Below are 23,063 nucleotides of genomic sequence, written 5' to 3'. Positions count from 1 at the left end.
CTAAAAAATATTCTGCATTTGCGCGAAAACTGGTGGGCGGTAAGGAAATTTTTTCAACCAAAAAGATGCATTAGTGGGCGGTAGGTAGAAAAAGGTTGACTACCACTGATCTAAAGCGATGGCATACGGGCTCCACCCTGTTGCAACCGACATTATACGGCTAAGTCGAGTTTTCCACTGAATATCCTCGTCCATTTACAGCGGCTGGGTGGTAACCTCACTCACACGCAGCACTGTGCCCTGTCTGGCGCCCTGTACAGGGCTGGGGGTGCACTCACGCATGACAAGTACTTGGACTGCTCAATGAAGAGCCGGTAGTAGGCACGAAACGCGTCAGAATTGATTCACCCACTTCCTTCTGTATGCTCCAGTCATAATGATAACCTCCCTTAAAAAAAGATGATTATTCCCGTTTTTTGGGCAGAGACGTTTCTTCTTCCTGGTGAAGGAAATCGGTCAGTTTAGCCTAATTTCATGGCTCAGTGGGAAGGCCTTTCTAATATGACATGACTGGGGGGGGGGGGGGGGGGGGGGCTAAAGATAAAAGTCATGGAAAAATAAGGACGTAAAATAGATATTTAAACGGAGAACTTCCTTGCATCAAAACCACTTTAATAAACTTTAATAAACCTAAGAGGGCTGTTATAATTTATTATATCTTCCTACCCTCCCGTTTCCACACTATTTATATTAAAGGAGGATTGTCTTTTGATAGTATTTCTAAAACTATATTTACTTATCCTTTTATTTAACAGAAATGTATTGTGAGGTACGAAAAATCAAACAAAATCGGTACCTTACTATTCTGCAACTGGGCGCCTCCATCTTAGCTCCCTGTCAATCATTGTTATAAGCTCCGCCCTTTGCACCTGGCAGTCAGTATAGAGAGAGCCACCTCCATCTTAGCTCCCTGTCAATCATTGTTATAAGCTCCGCCCTTTGCACCTGGCAGTCAGTATAGAGAGAGCACAGAGAGAAAAGAAGACATGAAACAATGTATCTGTCGCTCCTCCTCCAACGTAATGTGCGCCAGGCTGTGCCAGGACTGAACTAGATTGTGACATTAATCGCTAAATCTTTATTGTACATTTAAAAGAAAACTAAGCATCTCATGATAAAAAGGTTAATAAAGGCTATAAGAGATTTTTCATATTTTATTAAATGATGTATTTTCCAGAGAAATGAAGGCGCCCCTTTAAGAGTGGGTACCGTTCATCACACCCTGATTTCCCTTTTCCCCATTAGGCTTTATTTGTAGAGCTGGCCAAAGACAGTGTATGTTGGGGACATTTTTCAACACAATTTTGAAGAAATGGATACTAAGTCAACACGCGCTCTGGGAATACAATCCCTGCAAATGGGAAGTGACGGGGTATATTGCTGTTAAATGGGCCTGGAAGGGGATATGGCAGACTGAGCACGGTTATTCTAAGGACGTGACATGTGGCAGAGGTGTGAAGAAGGGCTATATCAACACTTCCATTTGTTGATCTGACAATTATCCATTTGCAGCTGTTCCCCAACTGAGGTTAGCACCTTCTGTCTGTTAACAAGTGATCAGCTCACTGACAGTTTCTTTATGTGAGGAACAATGGCTGCCTGCATTTTAAGGTGTGATGGAGAGCAATAAAGATCTGTGAAACCATTTCTTGTCCTCCAGGTAAATCCATCAGTAGAGAAGTATGGAACTAGTGTTAAAACCCACTGAAAAAAAAAACACATATAGAAAGTATTGACCCCCCCAGTCTTCTAGTGAATAAAACATGATTTCCCTAATTCTAACCCCATGACTGCTCTCCTCCCAGGCACTCAGTGACATAAAGGGATGAGAGTGTAACACTATTAAAATAAACCGTCCAATTAGAGAGAGACTTTAAACGCATTGCTCCCTGCCCTCACTGCTGTAACCGGGTCCAATAAACGGATAACGTGGTGGAGGTGTATGCGGGGTTATCCACCAGACATGAAATAAAGGAGAATAAGCCAATGAATTGCAAAGTGTAAGCCAAAGTGGAAAAATCCTTCAAATATCCTTCATCTACCAGCGCAGCTAGTTTAATCGTAGAATGGCGACTGCCCTAATAGACGTGGGCCGGAGAGGCGCCCGCGCAGTTAGAAAACACCATCTACAGGTCACTGTCTTGACAACCAGGAGATCAGAACACATACACTGCTTTAGTAACTATTCCCGACAGCTGAGCCATTACTTTTTTCAAATATTCTCCCCACCTTCAATAGCACCAACATATTGAGGAGCGCTGTACAGTGTCTAAAAGTGTAGGAGTTGTTAAATCATGAACCACGATATCTTTACCCCTAGATGTTGAACATTATTGAGGAAGAGGTTAAACTCATGGACTAAAACCTAAAAATGGGAAACAGAGGTCCTACCGTGAGAGTGTAAGCTACGGAGGGCAAGGTAGGCTTGTTCAGACATGTTTAATTCTGCAGGCACTGTTATCTTACATGGACACCTCAGCTAGAAGGGAATCTGTCTCTAATGCTTTCGAAAAATCCAAACTATATTAACCCTTTTACTGTCACAGCTATAATGCCTCATTCACCTTGGCACTGAGAAGATCAAATACCAACTTCCAGGAAAATTCAGACAGCGTGTGTGTCCATTACTGGGCCAAATACAAAGAAAAAAACCAAACTATTCCATCGAAAGGACTTTGCAAATTCACGTAATTCTGATTTATTGATATTATTACACCGAGCGGTGGTTCAGATATAGATACCTAATAAACCGAAAGCCCCGAGACCTGGAGATAAACAGATAAACAAATATGGAGACCTGGAGATAAACAAATATGGAAAGTACATTCACTGGGCTTTATACAAAAACTGTGATATATTTTATATTCAAAATAGCTAGACTGGAAAAACTTTGACCTAAATTTACTTTGAATTCCTGACAATCCACCCTTCAATTAATATTTCTATAACCTATCCGTTCTCAGTATTAACGGTTCAACCACGAGGGCAGAACGCGGCCTGCAGCAACCTTATTGGTCTGAATTAATCTGTCAGTGGGTGTGGCTAAACAGTTAAATAGTCCACACAGTTAATATGGCGGTTCTCTCACATTACACACAAACAAGAAAATACGTAATGAAACGTGTTTAGATTCCACTGGCCTACATTACCTGCCTGAAGGTATTCGGGGTTATTTTCAAAATCTGGTGGTCACTTACTTACTCCTATGATTCTGAGGTTCAGTCCAGACCGCATGTAAAGCAATGACCTGGTTTTAATACTGCTGGATCGTGGAGCCATCAGTTTTAGAAGAAACGCATTTAAACAGTAAGGTTAAGGTGTATATTTTGTGCTCAGAGAGTGCCTGGCATTCTCTAACACTGCTTAGTGGATATGACTCATGGCGCTGCGGGCTTACTGTCAGCCATGTTCAGTTGGTCTGGTTAGTATCCAGGATTTATTAAAGCCCCAGGTTAGGGGCGATACAGGAACTCACTGAGAAGCTCTCTGCCGCTCTCATGTTGGGTCTTAATTTACGGATTGTCAGCTGACGGGAAAAGATTTGCTCATTCTTTCCTGTCACGTACCTTTGGTTTATTTTAGTTTGTTTTTACCTTGACATCATCCTCAAAACCCATGGAACAAGCCTGAGGCAAAAACGAACAAATGATCTCTCTTGGACCGGCTCTTTTGTGTAACGATTCCTTCCGCCCCCGAGGCAATCCACTCATTCCGGGAATGAGGAGCTACAAACGATGGAGTTAAAGGGTTATTATCACACTTGAATACGTATATCACCTGGGCAAAAAGTAGTGAAGAAACAGATTTATATGGAGATTAAAAATATTGAATAAAACATTAATCTCTTACCTTTGCTACAATATATTGCACAGTAGATGAAACCGGGCCTGCGCGTCACCCCTAAGAGTATCTTAAGCTATTTGAATAAAAACCTTGAGATTAGGTGCTAGGTCTGTAAATATTTGATAAAAGAATTTACGTATATATTTTTTCCCCCGTCAGAACTCTTTTCACATTTCACATTTGGTTTTAGTGAGAACTGTCCAATTTTAATCCAAAGTTATCCATGAAATACTTAAAACACAGATTGTGTGAGCAACCGTTAAAGTTTACAGACAAATCTACAGTAATCTCCATTTACAAATGTGGTTTATTTCCTGTAATAATCAGAGACAGACAACTGCTTACCGCATGTGTTTTTAAAAGGCCTCAAGTCCACTTGGCTCTGCATAAGGCGAATGCTTTATTGAATAGGTCTCTTAATGGGCTGCACAACTCGGTCGTCGGATCCTGTTCTACACAATGCTAAAGTGGCATTACCAAAGAAGAAAATTAGAGACACCGACACCGAAATCGTTGATGAATAAACAGCTTTTTGTGTGTTTTTTAAATTGCACCTACCTTATTTTGATAATTTTTAAAATGTGTTTCATGCTTTGAATACAGAGAACAGTTCCAAGCCAAGCTTCGGGTTTCCTGGGCCACCGAACATCTAAACCGTTTCGAGCTCACTAGAGCTGCCCCACAAATTACAGTCTCTGATTGGCTGCGGACATTGCATGATGATAATCAATCTTGGGGCTTTTGTTTTAATAGTAAAGGAGGATTTGAAAACTATGATTCAGGTCCAAAATTGCTGCCTCTACAGGAAGCGAAAAACCTCCTCAAAACCAACACACCATCAAGTCTTAATTACAGCAAAAATTACTATAAATTTACATAAACACATGAATCTATGAAGATTAGTCTAAAGTTGAGTTATGCAAAGTACATTTCTAGTGACAGCACCATTTTGAAAGTTTTTTTTAAAACTTTTTTATATGTTTTATTCCAAAGCAGGATAGTTTTCTTTATTTAAACACGGATGCCGTACGGTTTTAGAACATTGGTATACTTGGCGATTTTGCGCTCTATGTTCTTCTTTGCCTGCCTTTTCAGTTTCATGACCAGTTTCTTCTTCTCATAGTGAATTTTGACCTTTCCCTTCCGCTTTTCTTCCAAAATTGCTGTCACAGCCTGGTACTTCCATCCAACTTCATGAGCAAGACGACCCAGGAACGCACACTTACGTGTTGGCTTCAAGCAAACAACTTTCAATGCTGCAGGGACAACCATTCTCTTCCTCTAATTATATCTCTACCTCCAAATAAGAAGTGTCATGTGAACATAAAATAAAATGCAATATAGGGTTCCTTACCGAAGTGTAGACACATTGTATACGGTATTTAATCAGCATTGAACAACTACAATCAACACGTGTGTTATAGCACCCAAAATGTAGCCCACTGGGTCTCAAAACTGAACAAACTACATTCAAGGAAAAGCAATCCAGATTGTTATATACGGTATATCATTTCACATGAGAAAGACCTTATAGAGGGCGAAACGTCGATCCTTTGAATATTTTTTTTGCACAATAAATTAAGTTTACATTTTTTAATCCAGGTGTGCACCTTTATGATTTCTATCGCGGGTTTGCACCCTGGTCACAGCATTTAAGTACGATCCTAAGGAATAGTGCCAAACTTACATTTTGTATACATATATTTAATGTCAGATGTTTCCTTCTCAATCTCTCTATAGTATAAAACAAATCAGTCTTATCGTATATCCTATATAGAACCCTCTCATTATAAATCATCATATATTTTATATAATATGCATTTACACTTGGCTACGAATAAAACTAAGATAAACATTTGAATAAATCCACATATTATTATTATTGTATTCTTTATATAGCGCCATCAGATTCCATAGCGCTGTACATATGAACGATCAGCAGAATATGATAGACTCCACACACTCCAGGGAAATAAAAGAACAAGGACCAGATGTGTCAGATGGTTGAAACTATTCATTTTTTTATTGAATTTCAAGTTGGTGTCTCAGGCACATGGTGTAACAATTCAGGTAAGTTAGAAACGTCTCTAGTTAGAATCTGTTTACATGTACAGGAAAAGTGATGTCACATAGACAAAGTCTATGACCGATCGAGCATCCTACAAGGATGAAATTCACATTATCTCTATGTAAAATCAAGGGTACAAACAGCTCATAAATCCAATTAACACGCAGACCGAACATTCACAAACAAAAACCCTGAATTATTCACAAAGCTGCATTCTGCAGAGAAGATCCCTTCCTCCCCCCCCCCCCCCCCCCCGAAATGTGCAATCTACTGCTTGCTTTACGGGAACCCCTGATCAGTGTTGCCCCCCAGTGGGGATTTGAAGAAACTGTCAGAAACAAAATTAAGATAATTTTTCAGTTTGGCTACTTTGGGCAAAACAACATTTCCATGAATAACCCTGGGTGTATCACGCCTAATTCATAGACAGTCTGACTTGGCAAGACACCATTTCATACATAGATTGTATATCTATATATTGTATAGGGAGCTATAGGATTTGTTTAATTAGTCTTAGATTTTATTAGTATTTTGTCTCACGGACCTAAAACAGCCTAACTTTGTAAAAATAGAGGGGCGGTATATCAAATATTAATCTATAAACCATCAATAATATATTAATATTTGGAGGTTAAAGCAATACGGGGAAAGGTTTAAAAAATAAGTTTACAAGTAAATAGAAGATGTGAAAGTCTCTCTGGTAGAACACTTGCAGAGTGGAACGATGATACATAGTGACAGAGAATTAGATTGTTGCGTGGCGCGGTAGATTTCTCTGCTACCTCCCCCCGTCTGCAAAACCGGGATAGGGAGTGTGGTCAGTTAGACTGCAAACTATATTGTTACATTGTTTCACTCACTAAAGCAGTGATGGTTACATTCTGCACTTCCGAGAATGATGCGGCACACAAAGCTTGGGCCGGACCACAATCGAAACATGGTGCGGAGTTAGATCAAACCAAACTTGGATTGTTTTACAGATCATTTATGGGTGACATTGTTTTATCACTTGGTGATTAACTATATAGACTGAGGCCATATATAGAGACCAGAAAAAGCCTAAAAATCTGAAATAAAAATACTAGCTCGTCAGGGATGGCTTAAGGGTGTCAATATAAGGTCTCAGACCACGTGTAAGGTAGTCAGAGTAATGCTTGAGTAATGCTTTCCTATGGGCGTTTTTAATGCGCATTCAGCTCCACTCGGGAGCTGACGTCGGAGGGGGAGGAGAGTTCCCCAGCACAGAGGGAGCCCGGTGCTCGATTAAGGTAAGTGGCTGAAGGGGTTTTAATCCCTTCAGCCCAGCGGGAGTGGGACCCTGAGGACTATATGGTGTCAGAAAAACAAGTTTGTTTTCCTGACACTAAACATATATTTATTATAGATGAAACCGCTTTACCCTAGGGGGTTGAGTCGACTCTTTACCCACTGGCTTAAAGGACCACTATAGGCACCCAGACCACTTCAGCTCAAGGAAGTGGTCTGGGTGCCAGGTCCATCTAGGGTTAGCCCTGCCTGTTGTAAACAGAGAAACTGCTATGTTTACATATGGATGAATCCAGCCTCTAGTGGCTGTCTCATTGGCAGCCGCTAGAGGCGCTTTCGCGCTTCTCACTGTGATTTTCACAGTGAGAAGACGCCAGCATCCATAGGAAATCATTGAGAATGCTTTCCTATGGACCGGCTGAATGCGCGTGCGGCTCTTGCCGCACATGCGCATTCGGCAGAAGAGGGAGGAGAGTCCCCAGCGCCGAGGGAGTCCGGCGCTGGAGAAAGGTAAGAATTTAACTCCTTCCTCCCCCTAGAGCCTGGCGGGAGGCGGGCCATAAGGGTGGGGGGACCTATTAACACTATAGTGAGTTTGTTTTCCTGGCACTATAGTGGTCCTTTAAATTCTTCAGTGTCTTAACTTACTTGTGTTTTAGCTGCAGAACATGCTGGTGATTTGTAAAGAAAAATTAACAATCTGTGCAAAAGGTCATGGAGGAATGGAATTTTTCTATAGCAATAAGACAGAAAAAGACAAAATTCCTTTAGGTTTTAAACTGGGGCTTACTAGAGGAATGGGAACTACATGTGATATCAGGTAAGTACTTACAGGAGGTTAGACAGACTGGCAGGATAGCTAATGTCCAATCAGAGACTGAATAACTGCTTAGCTCATCTCCCATTGGCCATTCAGTCCTCTGCCGTAGAACAACATTAATTTTCCGGTTGTATGTCTAGAGAGAATTTAAAACCTCTACTTGTACCCATAAGGGTCAAAAATGAATATGATAAAAGTTTACCACCTTTAAAAAGAATATTAGAAAACTACCGTATGTATATATAAATCTTCCCAATAAATAATAACCCACTCTAATTGTAAACAATATGGCCCACAATATAACAGCTCAGTAAGCATATTAAATAAACAATACACTTCTTTATTTAATAACATTTAATGTTTCTATAGAATCAAAAGTCAGGTTTCTAGCGACTCGTATAATCTGCAGAAAACCCGTTGTATTTTAAGTTACACAACGTTTTCTCTCCAAAGTGGATTAGTCGAAAGACGCAGACAGGTATACTGGGTACAGTCTCATTAAAAAAATGCAACGACAGACTCTCTTCACTGACAAATAACACATGTAAGATCTCATTTTCTTAGAGGGAAAAGTGCATCAGTGCAGCAGGAGTAATGTTTAAGGGTTATTTGGTTCAAGGGAAAAATAAACATGAAGACTTGAGACAGCAGGACTTAAGACTTTTTGCAGTTTGGCTATTCCAATCTAGGAAGTGGCATTATTCATTGTCATTTCACAGTATAGCGAATATCCCTGACTGGTGCTTGCGGGATCCACTGTCTGCAGGGGAATTAAAAAGTAAAACATGATTTATAATGGTTTTAAACAGAACAAACTGATTCTAGGAGAGATGTTAACATTTACAGGCTTCCAACGCAAAAAAAAAAAAAAAAAAAAAAAGAAAAATCCCAAAACCCTTTATCCTTCAATTTTCTTCTCAACACCGTAAACAATTCCAGTGTTACAGGAAATATTTTCCCATTTAGTGGATCCTTGTGGATAGAAACATTGTATTTATTACCAGTGTTATGGAGACACGATCATTTCACATTTGGCGCTGCATAAACAGTAGTTTAAATAAAGACATGATCTCCCATTCAGCAGACTTTGGCTTCACTCCTTCGCAAACAGTGGTTCCAAGGATTTCCTTGTCTTTTAAAAATCTACAAAAATAAATACATTTTGTTTGGAAACTTTGGCTACGTGATAAAGCTCTGCTCCCGGCGTTAAAACTATACTCCATTTGGGTCCCCAGAAAAGAGCAGAGTTAGAAGGATGCTGGGAAAACGTGGCATTGTGACCTAATCTTCGTTTGCATAGATTGCAAACTTGTGACAGTGTGGGTTCTGCTACCTTTTCAGAGCAGCATGACTAGAGCTGGGGTACAATGTCTGGTTTAGAGGAGGCCATGAATGCTGACCACGAAGGTATTTCTCTAATCTTTTATACACTTTCTTTGACTCTTTTTTCTTTCGTAGGCGCCGCAGGCAGTTTAGGCATCCGTGGTCCAGGGCGGTCTGGAAGATGGGAGGAGAAGGAGTTGAGCACAGAGTTCGAAAGAAATAAAACAATGTTAACAGGAAAACATGAAAACGTGGGTTAACTTTACTCAATCACAGCTCTGGCCTCCATGTTGGCCCTCTCCACCTTCCCCATTGGAAAGCATTAGGGGCTAGTGCGCATGCACAGCCGTGCTGCGCTAATTAAATCCTTTCTAGGAGAAACATTTGTTTGGGAACCAAGCCTTATCCGGTTCTCACAGGGAGAGCGCTTCTAGTGGCGGTCAGGAAGAGAGGTACTAGAGATGTGTTAACCCTACAATATTGCGGTTATGCCCTAGTAAGGATTAGGGATGTATATAACAGCCCTGGTAAAGGCCAAAGATATATATTTAACAGCCCTAGTCAGGGATCAAGTCCTGGGGAATAAAGTGTGGGAACTCACCCAAGATCCACCCCCCCCACACCCCCAAATAATAATATACACTCGTAGGCATATATAAACGCGTGCACACACACATACACTCACAGAAACACAAATTATTATTCATTTTTTAAAATTTAAAAATGTCCACCCAGCCTCCCTACCTGGAGAGCTGGCGTGGACCTGTCCCTGGGGTCCAGTGGGGCTTCAGTGTGGCGGGCGCCTGTCTCCCTGTGAGACGCGGCAAGGGAGCTGTGTTCTCTCTGCTCTGCTCCCTGAAGCCCTGGCCCTAGTAAAGGCTATTGATGCGTATAACAGCCCTAGTAAAAGGCTATTGATGTACATAACAGCCCTAGTAAAATGCCAATGATGTGTATAGCAGCCCCAGTAAAGGCTATTGATGTGTATAACAGCCCCAGTAAAGGCCATTGATGTATATAACAGCCCCAGTAAAGGCTATTGATGTATATAACAGCCCTAGTAAAGGCCAATGATGTATATAACAGCCCTAGTAAAGGCCATTGATGCGTATAGCAGCCCTAGTAAAGGCCATTGATGCACATAACAGCCCCAGTAAAAGCCATTGATGTGTATAACAGCCCCAGTAATGGCCATTGATGTGTATAACAGCCCCAGTAATGGCCATTGATGTATATAGCAGCCCCAGTAAAGGCCAATGATGTATATAACAGCCCCAGTAAAGGCCATTGATGAGTATAACAGCCCCAGTAATGGCCATTGATGCACATAACAGCCCTAGTAAAGGCTACTGATGTATATAACAGCCCTAGTAAAGGCTACTGATGTATATAACAGCCCCAGTAAAGGCCATTGATGCCCATAACAGCCCTAGTAAAGGCCATTGATGCACATAACAGCCCTAGTAAAGGCTACTGATGTATATAACAGCCCCAGTAAAGGCCATTGATGCACATAACAGCCCCAGTAAAGGCCATTGATGCACATAAGAGCCCCAGTAAAGGCCAATGATGTATATAACAGCCCTAGTAAAGGCCAATGATGTATATAACAGCCCTAGTAAAGGCCAATGATGTATATAACAGCCCTAGTAAAGGCCAATGATGTATATAACAGCCCTAGTAAAGGCTATTGATGCGTATAACAGCCCTAGTAAATGCCATTGATGCGTATAGCAGCCCTAGTAAAGGCTATTGATGTATATAACAGCCCTAGTAAAGGCTACTGATGTATATAACAGCCCTAGTAAAAGCCATTGATGCACATAACAGCCCTAGTAAAAGCCATTGATGTGTATAACAGCCCCAGTAATGGCCATTGATGTGTATAACAGCCCCAGTAATGGCCAATGATGTATATAACAGCCCTAGTAAAAGCCATTGATGCACATAACAGCCCTAGTAAAGGCTACTGATGTATATAACAGCCCTAGTAAAGGCCAATGATGTGTATAACAGCCCCAGTAATGGCCATTGATGTGTATAACAGCCCCAGTAATGGCCAATGATGTATATAACAGCCCTAGTAAAAGCCATTGATGTATATAACAGCCCTAGTAAAGGCCATTGATGCACATAACAGCCCCAGTAAAGGCCATTGATGCACATAACAGCCCCAGTAATGACCATTGATGCACATAACAGCCCTAGTAAAGGCTACTGATGTATATAACAGCCATAGTAATGGCCATTGATGTATATAACAGCCCCAGTAAAGGCCATTGATGCACATAACAGCCCTAGTAAAAGCCATTGATGTGTATAACAGCCCCAGTAATGGCCATTGATGTGTATAACAGCCCCAGTAATGGCCAATGATGTATATAACAGCCCTAGTAAAGGCCATTGATGCACATAACAGCCCTAGTAAAGGCTACTGATGTATATAACAGCCCCAGTAAAGGCCATTGATGCACATAACAGCCCCAGTAATGACCATTGATGCACATAACAGCCCTAGTAAAGGCTACTGATGTATATAACAGCCCCAGTAAAGGCCATTGATGCACATAACAGCCCCAGTAATGACCATTGATGCACATAACAGCCCTAGTAAAGGCTACTGATGTATATAACAGCCCCAGTAAAGGCCATTGATGCACATAACAGCCCCAGTAAAGGCCATTGATGCACATAAGAGCCCCAGTAAAGGCCAATGATGTATATAACAGCCCTAGTAAAGGCCAATGATGTATATAACAGCCCTAGTAAAGGCCATTGATGTATATAACAGCCTCAGTAAAGGCCAATGATGCACATAACAGCCCCAGTAATGACCATTGATGCACATAACAGCCCTAGTAAAGGCTACTGATGTATATAACAGCCCCAGTAAAGGCCATTGATGCACATAACAGCCCCAGTAAAGGCCATTGATGCACATAACAGCCCCAGTAAAGGCCATTGATGCACATAAGAGCCCCAGTAAAGGCCAATGATGTATATACCAGCCCTAGTAAAGGCCATTGATGCACATAACAGCCCCAGTAATGACCATTGATGCACATAACAGCCCTAGTAAAGGCTACTGATGTATATAACAGCCCCAGTAAAGGCCATTGATGCACATAACAGCCCCAGTAAAGGCCATTGATGCACATAAGAGCCCCAGTAAAGGCCAATGATGTATATAACAGCCCTAGTAAAGGCCAATGATGTATATAACAGCCCTAGTAAAGGCCAATGATGTATATAACAGCCCTAGTAAAGGCCAATGATGTATATAACAGCCCTAGTAAAGGCCATTGATGCACATAACAGCCCTAGTAAAGGCTACTGATGTATATAGCAGCCCCAGTAAAGGCCAATGATGTATATAACAGCCCTAGTAAAAGCCATTGATGTATATAACAGCCCCAGTAAAGGCCATTGATGCACATAACAGCCCCAGTAAAGGCCATTGATGCACATAAGAGCCCCAGTAAAGGCCAATGATGTATATACCAGCCCTAGTAAAGGCCATTGATGCACATAACAGCCCCAGTAAAGGCCAATGATGTATATAACAGCCCTAGTAAAGGCCAATGATGTATATAACAGCCCTAGTAAAGGCCAATGATGTATATAACAGCCCTAGTAAAGGCCAATGATGTATATAACAGCCCTAGTAAAGGCTACTGATGTATATAACAGCCCCAGTAAAGGCCATTGATGCACATAACAGCCCCAGTAAAGGCCATTGATGCACATAAGAGCCCCAGTAAAGGCCATTGATGTATATAACAGCCCTAGTAAAGGCCAATGATGTATATAACAGCCCTAGTAAAGGCCATTGATGCACATAACAGCCCTAGTAAAGGCTACTGATGTATATAGCAGCCCCAGTAATGGCCATTGATGTATATAACAGCCCCAGTAAAGGCCATTGATGCACATAACAGCCCCAGTAATGGCCATTGATGTATATAACAGCCCCAGTAAAGGCCAATGATGTATATAACAGCCCTAGTAAAGGCCAATGATGTATATAACAGCCCTAGTAAAGGCCATTGATGCACATAACAGCCCTAGTAAAGGCTACTGATGTATATAACAGCCCCAGTAAAGGCCATTGATGCACATAACAGCCCCAGTAATGGCCATTGATGTATATAACAGCCCCAGTAAAGGCCATTGATGCACATAACAGCCCCAGTAATGACCATTGATGTATATAACAGCCCTAGTAAAGGCTACTGATGTATATAACAGCCCCAGTAAAGGCCATTGATGCACATAACAGCCCTAGTAAAGGCCAATGATGTATATAACAGCCCTAGTAAAGGCTACTGATGTATATAACAGCCCCAGTAAAGGCCATTGATGCCCATAACAGCCCCAGTAAAGGCCATTGATGTGTATAACAGCCCCAGTAATGGCCATTGATGCACATAACAGCCCCAGTAATGGCCAATGATGTATATAACAGCCCTAGTAAAGGCTACTGATGTATATAGCAGCCCCAGTAAAGGCCATTGATGTATATAACAGCCCTAGTAATGGCCATTGATGTATATAACAGCCCTAGTAAAGGCCAATGATGTATATAACAGCCCTAGTAAAGGCCAATGATGTATATAACAGCCCTAGTAAAGGCCAATGATGTATATAACAGCCCTAGTAAAGGCCAATGATGTATATAACAGCCCTAGTAAAGGCCAATGATGTATATAACAGCCCTAGTAAAGGCCAATGATGTATATAACAGCCCTAGTAAAGGCCAATGATGTATATAACAGCCTCAGTAAAGGCCATTGATGTATATAACAGCCCTAGTAAAGGCCAATGATGTATATAACAGCCCTAGTAAAGGCCATTGATGTATATAACAGCCCTAGTAAAGGCCAATGATGTATATAACAGCCCTAGTAAAGGCCAATGATGTATATAACAGCCCTAGTAAAGGCCATTGATGCACATAACAGCCCTAGTAAAGGCCATTGATGTATATAACAGCCCCAGTAAAGGCCATTGATGCCCATAACAGCCCTAGTAAAGGCCATTGATGCCCATAACAGCCCTAGTAAAGGCCAATGATGTATATAACAGCCCCAGTAAAGGCCATTGATGCCCATAACAGCCCCAGTAAAGGCCATTGATGAGTATAACAGCCCCAGTAATGGCCATTGATGCACATAACAGCCCCAGTAATGGCCAATGATGTATATAACAGCCCTAGTAAAGGCTACTGATGTATATAGCAGCCCCAGTAAAGGCCATTGATGCACATAACAGCCCCAGTAAAGGCCATTGATGTATATAACAGCCCTAGTAAAGGCCAATGATGTATATAACAGCCCTAGTAAAGGCCAATGATGTATATAACAGCCCTAGTAAAGGCCAATGATGTATATAACAGCCTCAGTAAAGGCCATTGATGTATATAACAGCCCTAGTAAAGGCCAATGATGTATATAACAGCCCTAGTAAAGGCCAATGATGTATATAACAGCCCTAGTAAAGGCCATTGATGTATATAACAGCCCTAGTAAAGGCCAATGATGTATATAACAGCCCTAGTAAAGGCCAATGATGTATATAACAGCCCTAGTAAAGGCCAATGATGTATATAACAGCCCTAGTAAAGGCCAATGATGTATATAACAGCCCTAGTAAAGGCCATTGATGTATATAACAGCCCTAGTAAAGGCCAATGATGTATATAACAGCCTCAGTAAAGGCCATTGATGTATATAACAGCCCTAGTAAAGGCCAATGATGTATATAGCAGCCCTAGTAAAGGCCATTGATGTATATAACAGCCCTAGTAAAGGCCAATGATGTATATAACAGCCCTAGTAAAGGCCAATGATGTATATAACAGCCCTAGTAAAGGCCATTGATGCACATAACAGCCCTAGTAAAGGCTACTGATGTATATAACAGCCCTAGTAAAGGCCAATGATGTATATAACAGCCCTAGTAAAGGCCAATGATGTATATAACAGCCTCAGTAAAGGCCATTGATGCCCATAACAGCCCTAGTAAAGGCCATTGATGCCCATAACAGCCCTAGTAAAGGCCATTGATGCCCATAACAGCCCTAGTAAAGGCCAATGATGTATATAACAGCCCTAGTAAAGGCCAATGATGTATATAGCAGCCCTAGTAATGGCCATTGATGCCCATAACAGCCCTAGTAAAGGCCATTGATGCCCATAACAGCCCTAGTAAAGGCCATTGATGCCCATAACAGCCCTAGTAAAGGCCAATGATGTATATAGCAGCCCTTCTTTTAAAGAAATGTATTAAATCTCCCAGATCTGCTGCCTTTTTTGTGTCCTAACTGAAGGCCCAATCCCCACACCATCTCTGCATCAAGCCTCTTCAATTGAACACTGCAACGTTAAGGTACAGAATATACTGCACCGGAATTCTTTTACCTTTGCCACTAGATTATTACTTTATTATAATAATGCTATTATTGTTACCTACAGTGTAGTACTGTAATATTTTGTACTTGCAGTCACATGTAGTTATTAACAATCTGGCTGATCGGATTTGGCAAAATTCTATATTGTGACCTCCCACTCCCCCCTCTGCTTGCCCCTCCTAGCAGTACATTCCTAGAAATAACTGTTCAAGTAGAGATTGTAGCAGTATTAGTCCAGTGGTGTAGATGTAAAAACAGATACAATTCGTATCTTGTAATACCTTTTTTATTGGACTAACAGCTTTTGGGAGAACCTCCCTTTCTCAAGTCTGAAGCATTTCTGAGCAAGACGGCACATAGAATTCAAAGTTGAGTTGTGATACAGGGGTTAAAGCGACATGGTGCAGATAAGACACAGGTTTGATAGAAAACAGACACCATTCTCACAGAGAATCTTGAAATAACTGTATCTATCTCTACTCCTCCTTAGGCCCAATCCCCAAACCCTCTCTGCATTAAGCCTCTTCAATTCTACTCAGCTCATACTGAAGTCAAAGCTGCATTTAAATCTGACATCTAGTCCGATATAAACACTATTTTACAATCTATTTAAGTTTTATTTAAAATGTAATAGGTCAATAAAAAAAAAAAAAAAAAAAAAAAAAAAAAAGTACATTATGGTTGTCTCTCCCTCCCACCCCCCAATCCCTGGTTACTGAAGGGGTGAAAACCCCTTCAGTCACTTACCTGAGGCAGCGACGATGTCCCTCGCCGCTGTCTCCTCCTCCGAGCCGCTCCTCCTACTGACTCCGTCGGCCGGTGGGAGAGACTGATCCCGCCCACTGGCCGGGGAGACCTAATGCGCATGCGCGGCAATGCCGCAATTGCGCATTAACGCTCCCCATAGGAAAGCATTGAAAAAGATTTTCAATGCTTTCCTATGGGGAAATGAGCGACGCTGGAGGTCCTCACACAGCGTGAGGACGTCCAGCGACACTCTAGCACAGATAACCTGTGCTATAATCCAGGAAGTGCCCTCTAGTGGCTGTCTAGTAGACAGCCACTAGAGGTGGAGTTAACCCTGTAAGGTAATTATTGCAGTTTATAAAAAAACTGCAATAATTACACTTGCAGGGTTAGGAGTAGTGGGAGTTGGCACCCAGACCACTCCAATGGGCAGAAGTGGTCTGGGTGCCTGGAGTGTCCCTTTAAACTGCTTTTATTACGAGCATTCAATGTATAGCTATATTCCTAACTTTGACTGTATACAATCCACTGATTTCTGTAAATTTTACTTGCGTTGTTTAATGCTGCTGTTAATGATGAGGACACCAGAATATTTAATCAGGAAAGATCCATTTAGCCGTCACTGAATGTCACGCACACCCTGGGATTCAGGGGATAATATTATTTATTGTATAGGTCCTGGACAGGTGAAAGGCGGAGTATTGTTAAATATATTGTTAGTATTGTTATATGTTCCCTATAATCCATTTAAATTGACAGCTCAGTAACTTCCCCTGCCAGTGGTTCAGAGGGAATTTTTGCTCCCTAGCGCAACATGACCTCTTCTGCATCTTACACAGGTTTAGGCCAAGACAGAAACAAGTAGCCAGCCATGACCCAGGTCAGGAATATTCTGGGTAATATCACAGTCACGGTGAGAGTGATAAGGTATGAAAGGGTTAAACTATTCTGTGCAGTCGAGTCTTGGCACGCCTGTCTTATTGTTGTACGTTTTGGCAGAGCTCCCCCTTACTGGATCTGGATCAGCTTTCTGTGTCACTGTGTGTCTAAGGCTCAATGTGCATTGGAACAGGCCCTGAACAGGTCTGAACAGGTGCTCGCTAACACTGTGCCCCCATACTACAACGTGTGTGGCTTTCAGTGCTGAGGGCGGGCATGGGGGCGAAGCTGGGGTTAGACAATCAGGTAGGGGAGACTGGAGGGGTATGTCCAGTGCAACGGTGTACTTTTGGTGGTTTGAGGCTAATTGGAAGCTCAGATAAGCGCTATACATAATTAATAAGAGATCTGTACGATTTTGTCAAAGGCAAGAACCATATCAAGCGAGTTTCATCTGATCTTATAATATTTCTAAATAGAGGGGGAGTGCTTCAAATCATGGCCGAGCACTGAATAAGCCTCTGGAGAGGAAAGGGTTTGCCGTGGAGTTCTAACCAAAGAAATGTGCAAATGTGACTAAGCGATATTAAACGCCAATGATAGAAAATAAATAGGTTTAACAAGGAGATCGTTAAATATTTATCCCCAAATCCTCCAGCTCTCACGGGGGATACTAACTTTGGGGAGAATTGACACAGGAATTGTACATTTTCAGTAAACTCCCCATTTAACAGCCCAGATATGATAAAATATTAGTATTCCTAAATGCCTTGCTGATCCTACGATCTGAACGATAATGCCGACACCATGACAGACTCACCTCTACAAGGAAGGCAGCGATGAAGTTCACGGCCGCCAGTCCAATGATCACAAACTTGAAGTTAAAGTCGGGAATGTTCTTCAACTGCAGCAAGTATATCATGAAATTCAGGGGATAGAGGTTTATCCAGAATGCCAGCACGAGCAAGACGAATAGTAGGAGCAAGAACAGAACTGCACAGAAACACAAAGACATAATGTTACATTTACCAAATAGCCGGATGCTGCTTGAGGTCACAATTCTAACCCATTGAGTTATTCACAAAGGGTAAATTTCGTCATTTCAGCAAAATTCATGTGAGCGAAACTTAGCTGAACCTTTTAGCTTTAACGCAGCAGGAGCTATTTTTAAATAAATCTCACTACAGCAATGAGATCCGTTCAAAAACAACGATGAGCCACTGGGTTTACGGTGCTTTGTTTATTGTTGATAGTGAATAAAGAGAAATGTAAAGTAAAGTGAATTATGAGCCAACCAAAAGCGTCTAAACCTGCTCTCGTAAATTATTCCTTGAATAGACTCCAAGGTTATAGACAGAGGCACTGGCAAAGTAAAAGCCTGCTGGCATGGTTTACTGGTGGTGTTGGTATAAAAGTTGTGTGTTGGAGAGATAACTCTCTTAAAGGTAGCAGCGATTGTCTCTGGAGGATGTGAGTGGGATACACAGAGTGACAGCTTACTATTGGTGTAAAGTGGCTTTCGGAAGGGGTATCCCTTAGACAGAACGACGGCCAGGATCAGATACTGGAATATGGACAAGCAGAATAGAGTGGTGTCCTCATAGTTTGGCAGATGCTGCGGAGCTGTGCTGGTGGCATTTATGGGCACAAACCTGCAATAAAAATAATCAGGTGGTAACAATAAAACAAAACAGCTTGAATAAAAATGGAAAGCAGCATGGATTTAATGTAAATGTGTTTTTAGGTTTCTTTCCTACTTTAAATGTATGTCTACACCGGGCTAGGTTAGTCTTTTAGACTCGGGCCCCAGTGGCTTACATGATCCGTACTAGTGATGGGTCATAGCACTTGGCCCCAGCGACTGACCTGATCCGGTTTGGTTTAACTTACCAGCTCTGTGATTGGGTAATAAAGACAGACAGAAGGATGGCAATCCAGATTAGCAGGATCTGCAGGATGAGACTCCCCAGCACAGGGATACTAATTAGGGTTCCTAGTGGGCGTTTAATCCCCAACTCATCGGCAGGACCAGTTCTGCCCATTAAGATGGCCACAGATGTAGCGATCACCAGGTCGATGAACAGGAACTGGAAGTCGCCAAGATTAGTGCTCACCTGTTGGGAAGGATATTACAACAGTCTGCACTCACTCTTATTAATCCTCACTCAGTCACAAGATTTACATACAAAATGTTTTATTATCATGAAGCTGGGCACACTCACAGTCTTTCACACACACAAACCTCAATGTGATATAATATTAAACACAGAACTCTCAGAGAGCCCAATTTTAATGTTAACACATAGAACGTTACACACAGACACAGACAGAGTGTACTCACGGTGTATAGGACCAGCACGGTTATAAACTGAGTGAGGCTGTATAATGCCATGTATTTGAACACTCCAAATGACGTCTCGAGAGAGCAGCGTCCTTCCCTACAATTCCAGAAATACTCAGTTAAAGGGAAAGATCCCATAAGACCATTATAGAACTTGTTATTATAATCCATTACTAAAGCAATATTCACAGAACTAAATACAAGTAAAATTATATTCAATTTTATAAAAAAAATACATGTTTGGCCTATTTTAGGCATGATCTATGACAGTTTTGTTTCCAATTATAAAAGGTGATATTGTGTTGGGTGCTGCAAGGCACTGCCTCTGTTGTGGACTGGGAAGGGTTAATGATGCTCACAAAATGAGGCACTGCCCTGTGAAGGCAGATCCATTGCCCATGCATACTCACCGGATGACAGCTGGCACACACTCAATGTTAGAGAGTTTGGAGGTAAAGGGAGACGCGACAGAAGCTTCCGCATCAGAGAGCGAGATCCCCACATCTGCTGCTTTAAGTGCGCCGCAGTCATTCGCTCCGTCCCCGCACATTCCTACGCAGTAACTGTTTAGAATGGTCAGTACAGAACTTGATTAGTGATGGGAAGAGGTTTCAGGTGAGGGGCTGCACTACCAACTCTGACCTTACAGGTTCCACCCATCTCATGAACAAGAAGCAGAACCAAGTCATGGGAATTTCTAGGAGACCAGTAATGTGTCACTACCTACCTTCACTCTAACCAATCAGAATCTGTTCTTCTGGGTCCCTGCATCTACCTCTATGTCTACCTGCAGTCCTGAAACAAACAGTCTGTGATATCATTCCATTTACAATCTAAATCTTCTTACAATCTACTGCAAGTACCCTCAAACCTGCTATTCCGCCCATTTTAAAAGAACACCCCATTTATTGAGAACCACTCACTTCAGCTCCTGGAAGTCGCGCACCAGCTGCGTTTTCTGGTCAGGTGACATTCTGGCAAATATGGTGGCATGGATAAGGATCTAAACAACGCAAACGGCAAGAGTTATAGATGCAGGTATATGTTCCTGCTCTAAGAAGCTCGCACACAGGCAGAAATGTTCATAAAGTTATTTATATTCTTCATTTTATTTGTGCATGGGTGAATCACATCTGGCGTACAATGCCACAACAGTTAGGGTAAGCGTTTGTTAACATAGCATGACAATAGTTAGGCATTAGTGGGTACTGCACAGTTTTTTTTTTTTTTAAATATATATAGTAATGTCGCTTATCTGGGTGTTGTTCTATGCAGCTGAACATGAATAGTAGATTACAAGATTAGACAAAGCAGGGTAATAGGTGTGTAGTGCTATAGAGTAGGGTGTGGCTAATGCAGAATATGCTTGTGAGAGATTTACTGGTAATTGTTTGAGTTTCTGCATGTTGAATGTAAGGCTATCGCTAGTGAGTATTCAAAGTGTGTTGCTCGCTAATAGGGTAGCTAGCTCAGGTGCAGGGATCGACTGAGTGTACACATCGTGGTGAGCCTGGTGTGTATAGTCTTTATGAAGTGATGCCAAGTCCAGGTCGGGCAGTTTAACCGATCCCCTCCAACCTTAGGGATGGTGCCCGAAGTTGTTGTCGGTGGGGGTCCCCCCCCTTCGATGCTCATCCAGTTTCCAGCCGGGATGGAGTCTGAGGACAAGGTGGCAGAAGTCCCCTGGCCCACGGTGAGCTTGCTTTGGGTTTGGTGTCTCTGGCCGGGGTTGCAGGGTTGGTGGTTGCTGGAATCTGCTGTCAGGGCGATTCAGTGAGGTATCAGGGGTCCCCCCTTGCTCCCCAACTCCACTAAGCAAAGACGATTGGCTGGGTCGTGTTTGGGAGTCTGGGGGCGTCCGGCGGGGTGTTTTCGCCCAGGAGGGTCGGTGGTCACCTTTAGGGAAGGGGGAGATTGAGCGGGCGGACCTGGGGCTTGTTGCCTGTAAGGTATGCAACTCACCGCTGGTGGGCTGTTACTGACCCGCCGTGGCTTGTGTCGGGTCTCCGGCCTTCTCCTCCCTGCCTTCCATGCTGCAGTTGGGCCTTCTCCTGTAGTCGCTGGTCGTGGCTCGGTGACCCGCTGGTTTGTTGCCAGTGCTTTCGCACTTGTGGCTCGTAATCTTTGCCCAAAAGTCGCCCAGCAGGTGGTCCAGCCGTTCCGATAGTGGCGGCAATGAGGCCCTGCATTCCGTCTTGCACGTGGTGTCCGCCATGTTGCGTAGTGCTGGACCTTTAGAGTGGGTAGACTAGATTGTTGCCGTGCACCTGGGGCGTGAGCCGTGTGCCGGGATATCCCTCTCCGGCAGGGTGGGGGGGAGTGAGTGTGTCGGGGAGACCTCCAGGTCCAAGTAGTTCGGCCACAGTCAGCAGAGGGGCCGGCCGCTTCCCCCGTGCCGTCCGTGTAGGCCGCTTACAGGCCGCAGGTCGAAACCCGGTATGTCGCTTGTGGTCCGCCGCAGACTCGCTGGATCACTTCCTCAGTGGTAAGCCCTTTTCTTTTGGGCTGCAAGGCAGGTAAATTTTAGAGTCTATTGTAGTTTCTGGCTTATTTCAGGCGTTTCTTTGAGGAGCTCGTCTGATGTGCGGCCGTTCGGCTTGGCTGCCCTCATAAAGTTATTTAATTCATTATCTCATTCTCGGATTACTGCGGCTGGGCGGCAATTCCATTAACATACCGACCTTTTAAAGAATTATTATTTTCTGTATCGCTCCCCATTCATCCCACAAACCTTGCATTGTTTCCTCTATTAACCCGCCAGCTATATACAAGTCTATGTTGAATACAAGCTGACAGTTTACTTGTCTCTCATAGTATTTGGCAATTTGTTTACCTGCTTCAAATAAAATGACATCCACAAAGGCATCTCCAGGACCGGTCGCTAAATATTCTCACATATAAATGGAGCAAACCAGACATTGCCAATCTAGATAATATCAGCAAATCCCACCCCAAAATACATAGCAGATTAAATGGCTGACCCGAGCCCCTAAACGATGCACTTACTTTGGGCAGTAAATCTGGAAAGTAATCCGTCAACGCGGCAAAAGACTTTCCATTCATGGCAAAGCAAAAGGGCTCCTTGTTGAGGAAGGTCCCTCCTTGCTGGTACAATCCCTGAAAAAAAAAAAAACAGAACATTAAATTAAACTACATGCAGGGAGAGGAAATAAGGATCCCTTTCCCTAAATTGACCCCCTTATACGGAACCTCTCCGAACTAATTTTTCTTCACATCTCGAGTAACTGCACTGAAAGAGTTAATCGTTAATCTGCGCTCTGACATTCCCAGATCAGATAATTCAATCCAGCTACATCCTACCGGACTATTTCCACATTGTTTAATGGAATGTAACGTTAGAGACAAT

The 23,063-nt window shown here is 42.5% G+C and overlaps 1 protein-coding gene across 2 annotated transcripts in view; it reads right to left on the bottom strand.

The window, feature by feature from the left end:
- Positions 1 to 8,316: 8,316 nt before the first annotated feature.
- ATP13A2 (ATPase cation transporting 13A2) overlaps positions 8,317 to 23,063 on the bottom strand; it is a 92,607-nt gene continuing 77,860 nt past the window's right edge. For both annotated transcript variants that reach the window (XM_063436422.1, XM_063436423.1), the window contains exons 22-29: positions 22,703 to 22,813; positions 20,620 to 20,699; positions 20,107 to 20,259; positions 19,697 to 19,793; positions 19,246 to 19,469; positions 18,856 to 19,007; positions 18,176 to 18,348; positions 8,317 to 9,494 (exon numbers count right to left, since the gene is read on the bottom strand). In XM_063436422.1, the coding sequence (XP_063292492.1) occupies positions 9,327 to 9,494; positions 18,176 to 18,348; positions 18,856 to 19,007; positions 19,246 to 19,469; positions 19,697 to 19,793; positions 20,107 to 20,259; positions 20,620 to 20,699; positions 22,703 to 22,813 (1,158 nt within the window). In that variant the 3' untranslated portion in view covers positions 8,317 to 9,326. The remainder of the gene's footprint in view (positions 9,495 to 18,175; positions 18,349 to 18,855; positions 19,008 to 19,245; positions 19,470 to 19,696; positions 19,794 to 20,106; positions 20,260 to 20,619; positions 20,700 to 22,702; positions 22,814 to 23,063) is intronic.

The sequence above is a fragment of the Pelobates fuscus genome, chromosome 11 (assembly GCF_036172605.1).
Source record: "Pelobates fuscus isolate aPelFus1 chromosome 11, aPelFus1.pri, whole genome shotgun sequence".
NCBI lineage: Eukaryota > Metazoa > Chordata > Amphibia > Anura > Pelobatidae > Pelobates > Pelobates fuscus.
The sequence above is the reverse complement of the archived record's forward strand: the minus strand, read 5'-3'. Positions and strand labels throughout refer to the sequence as shown.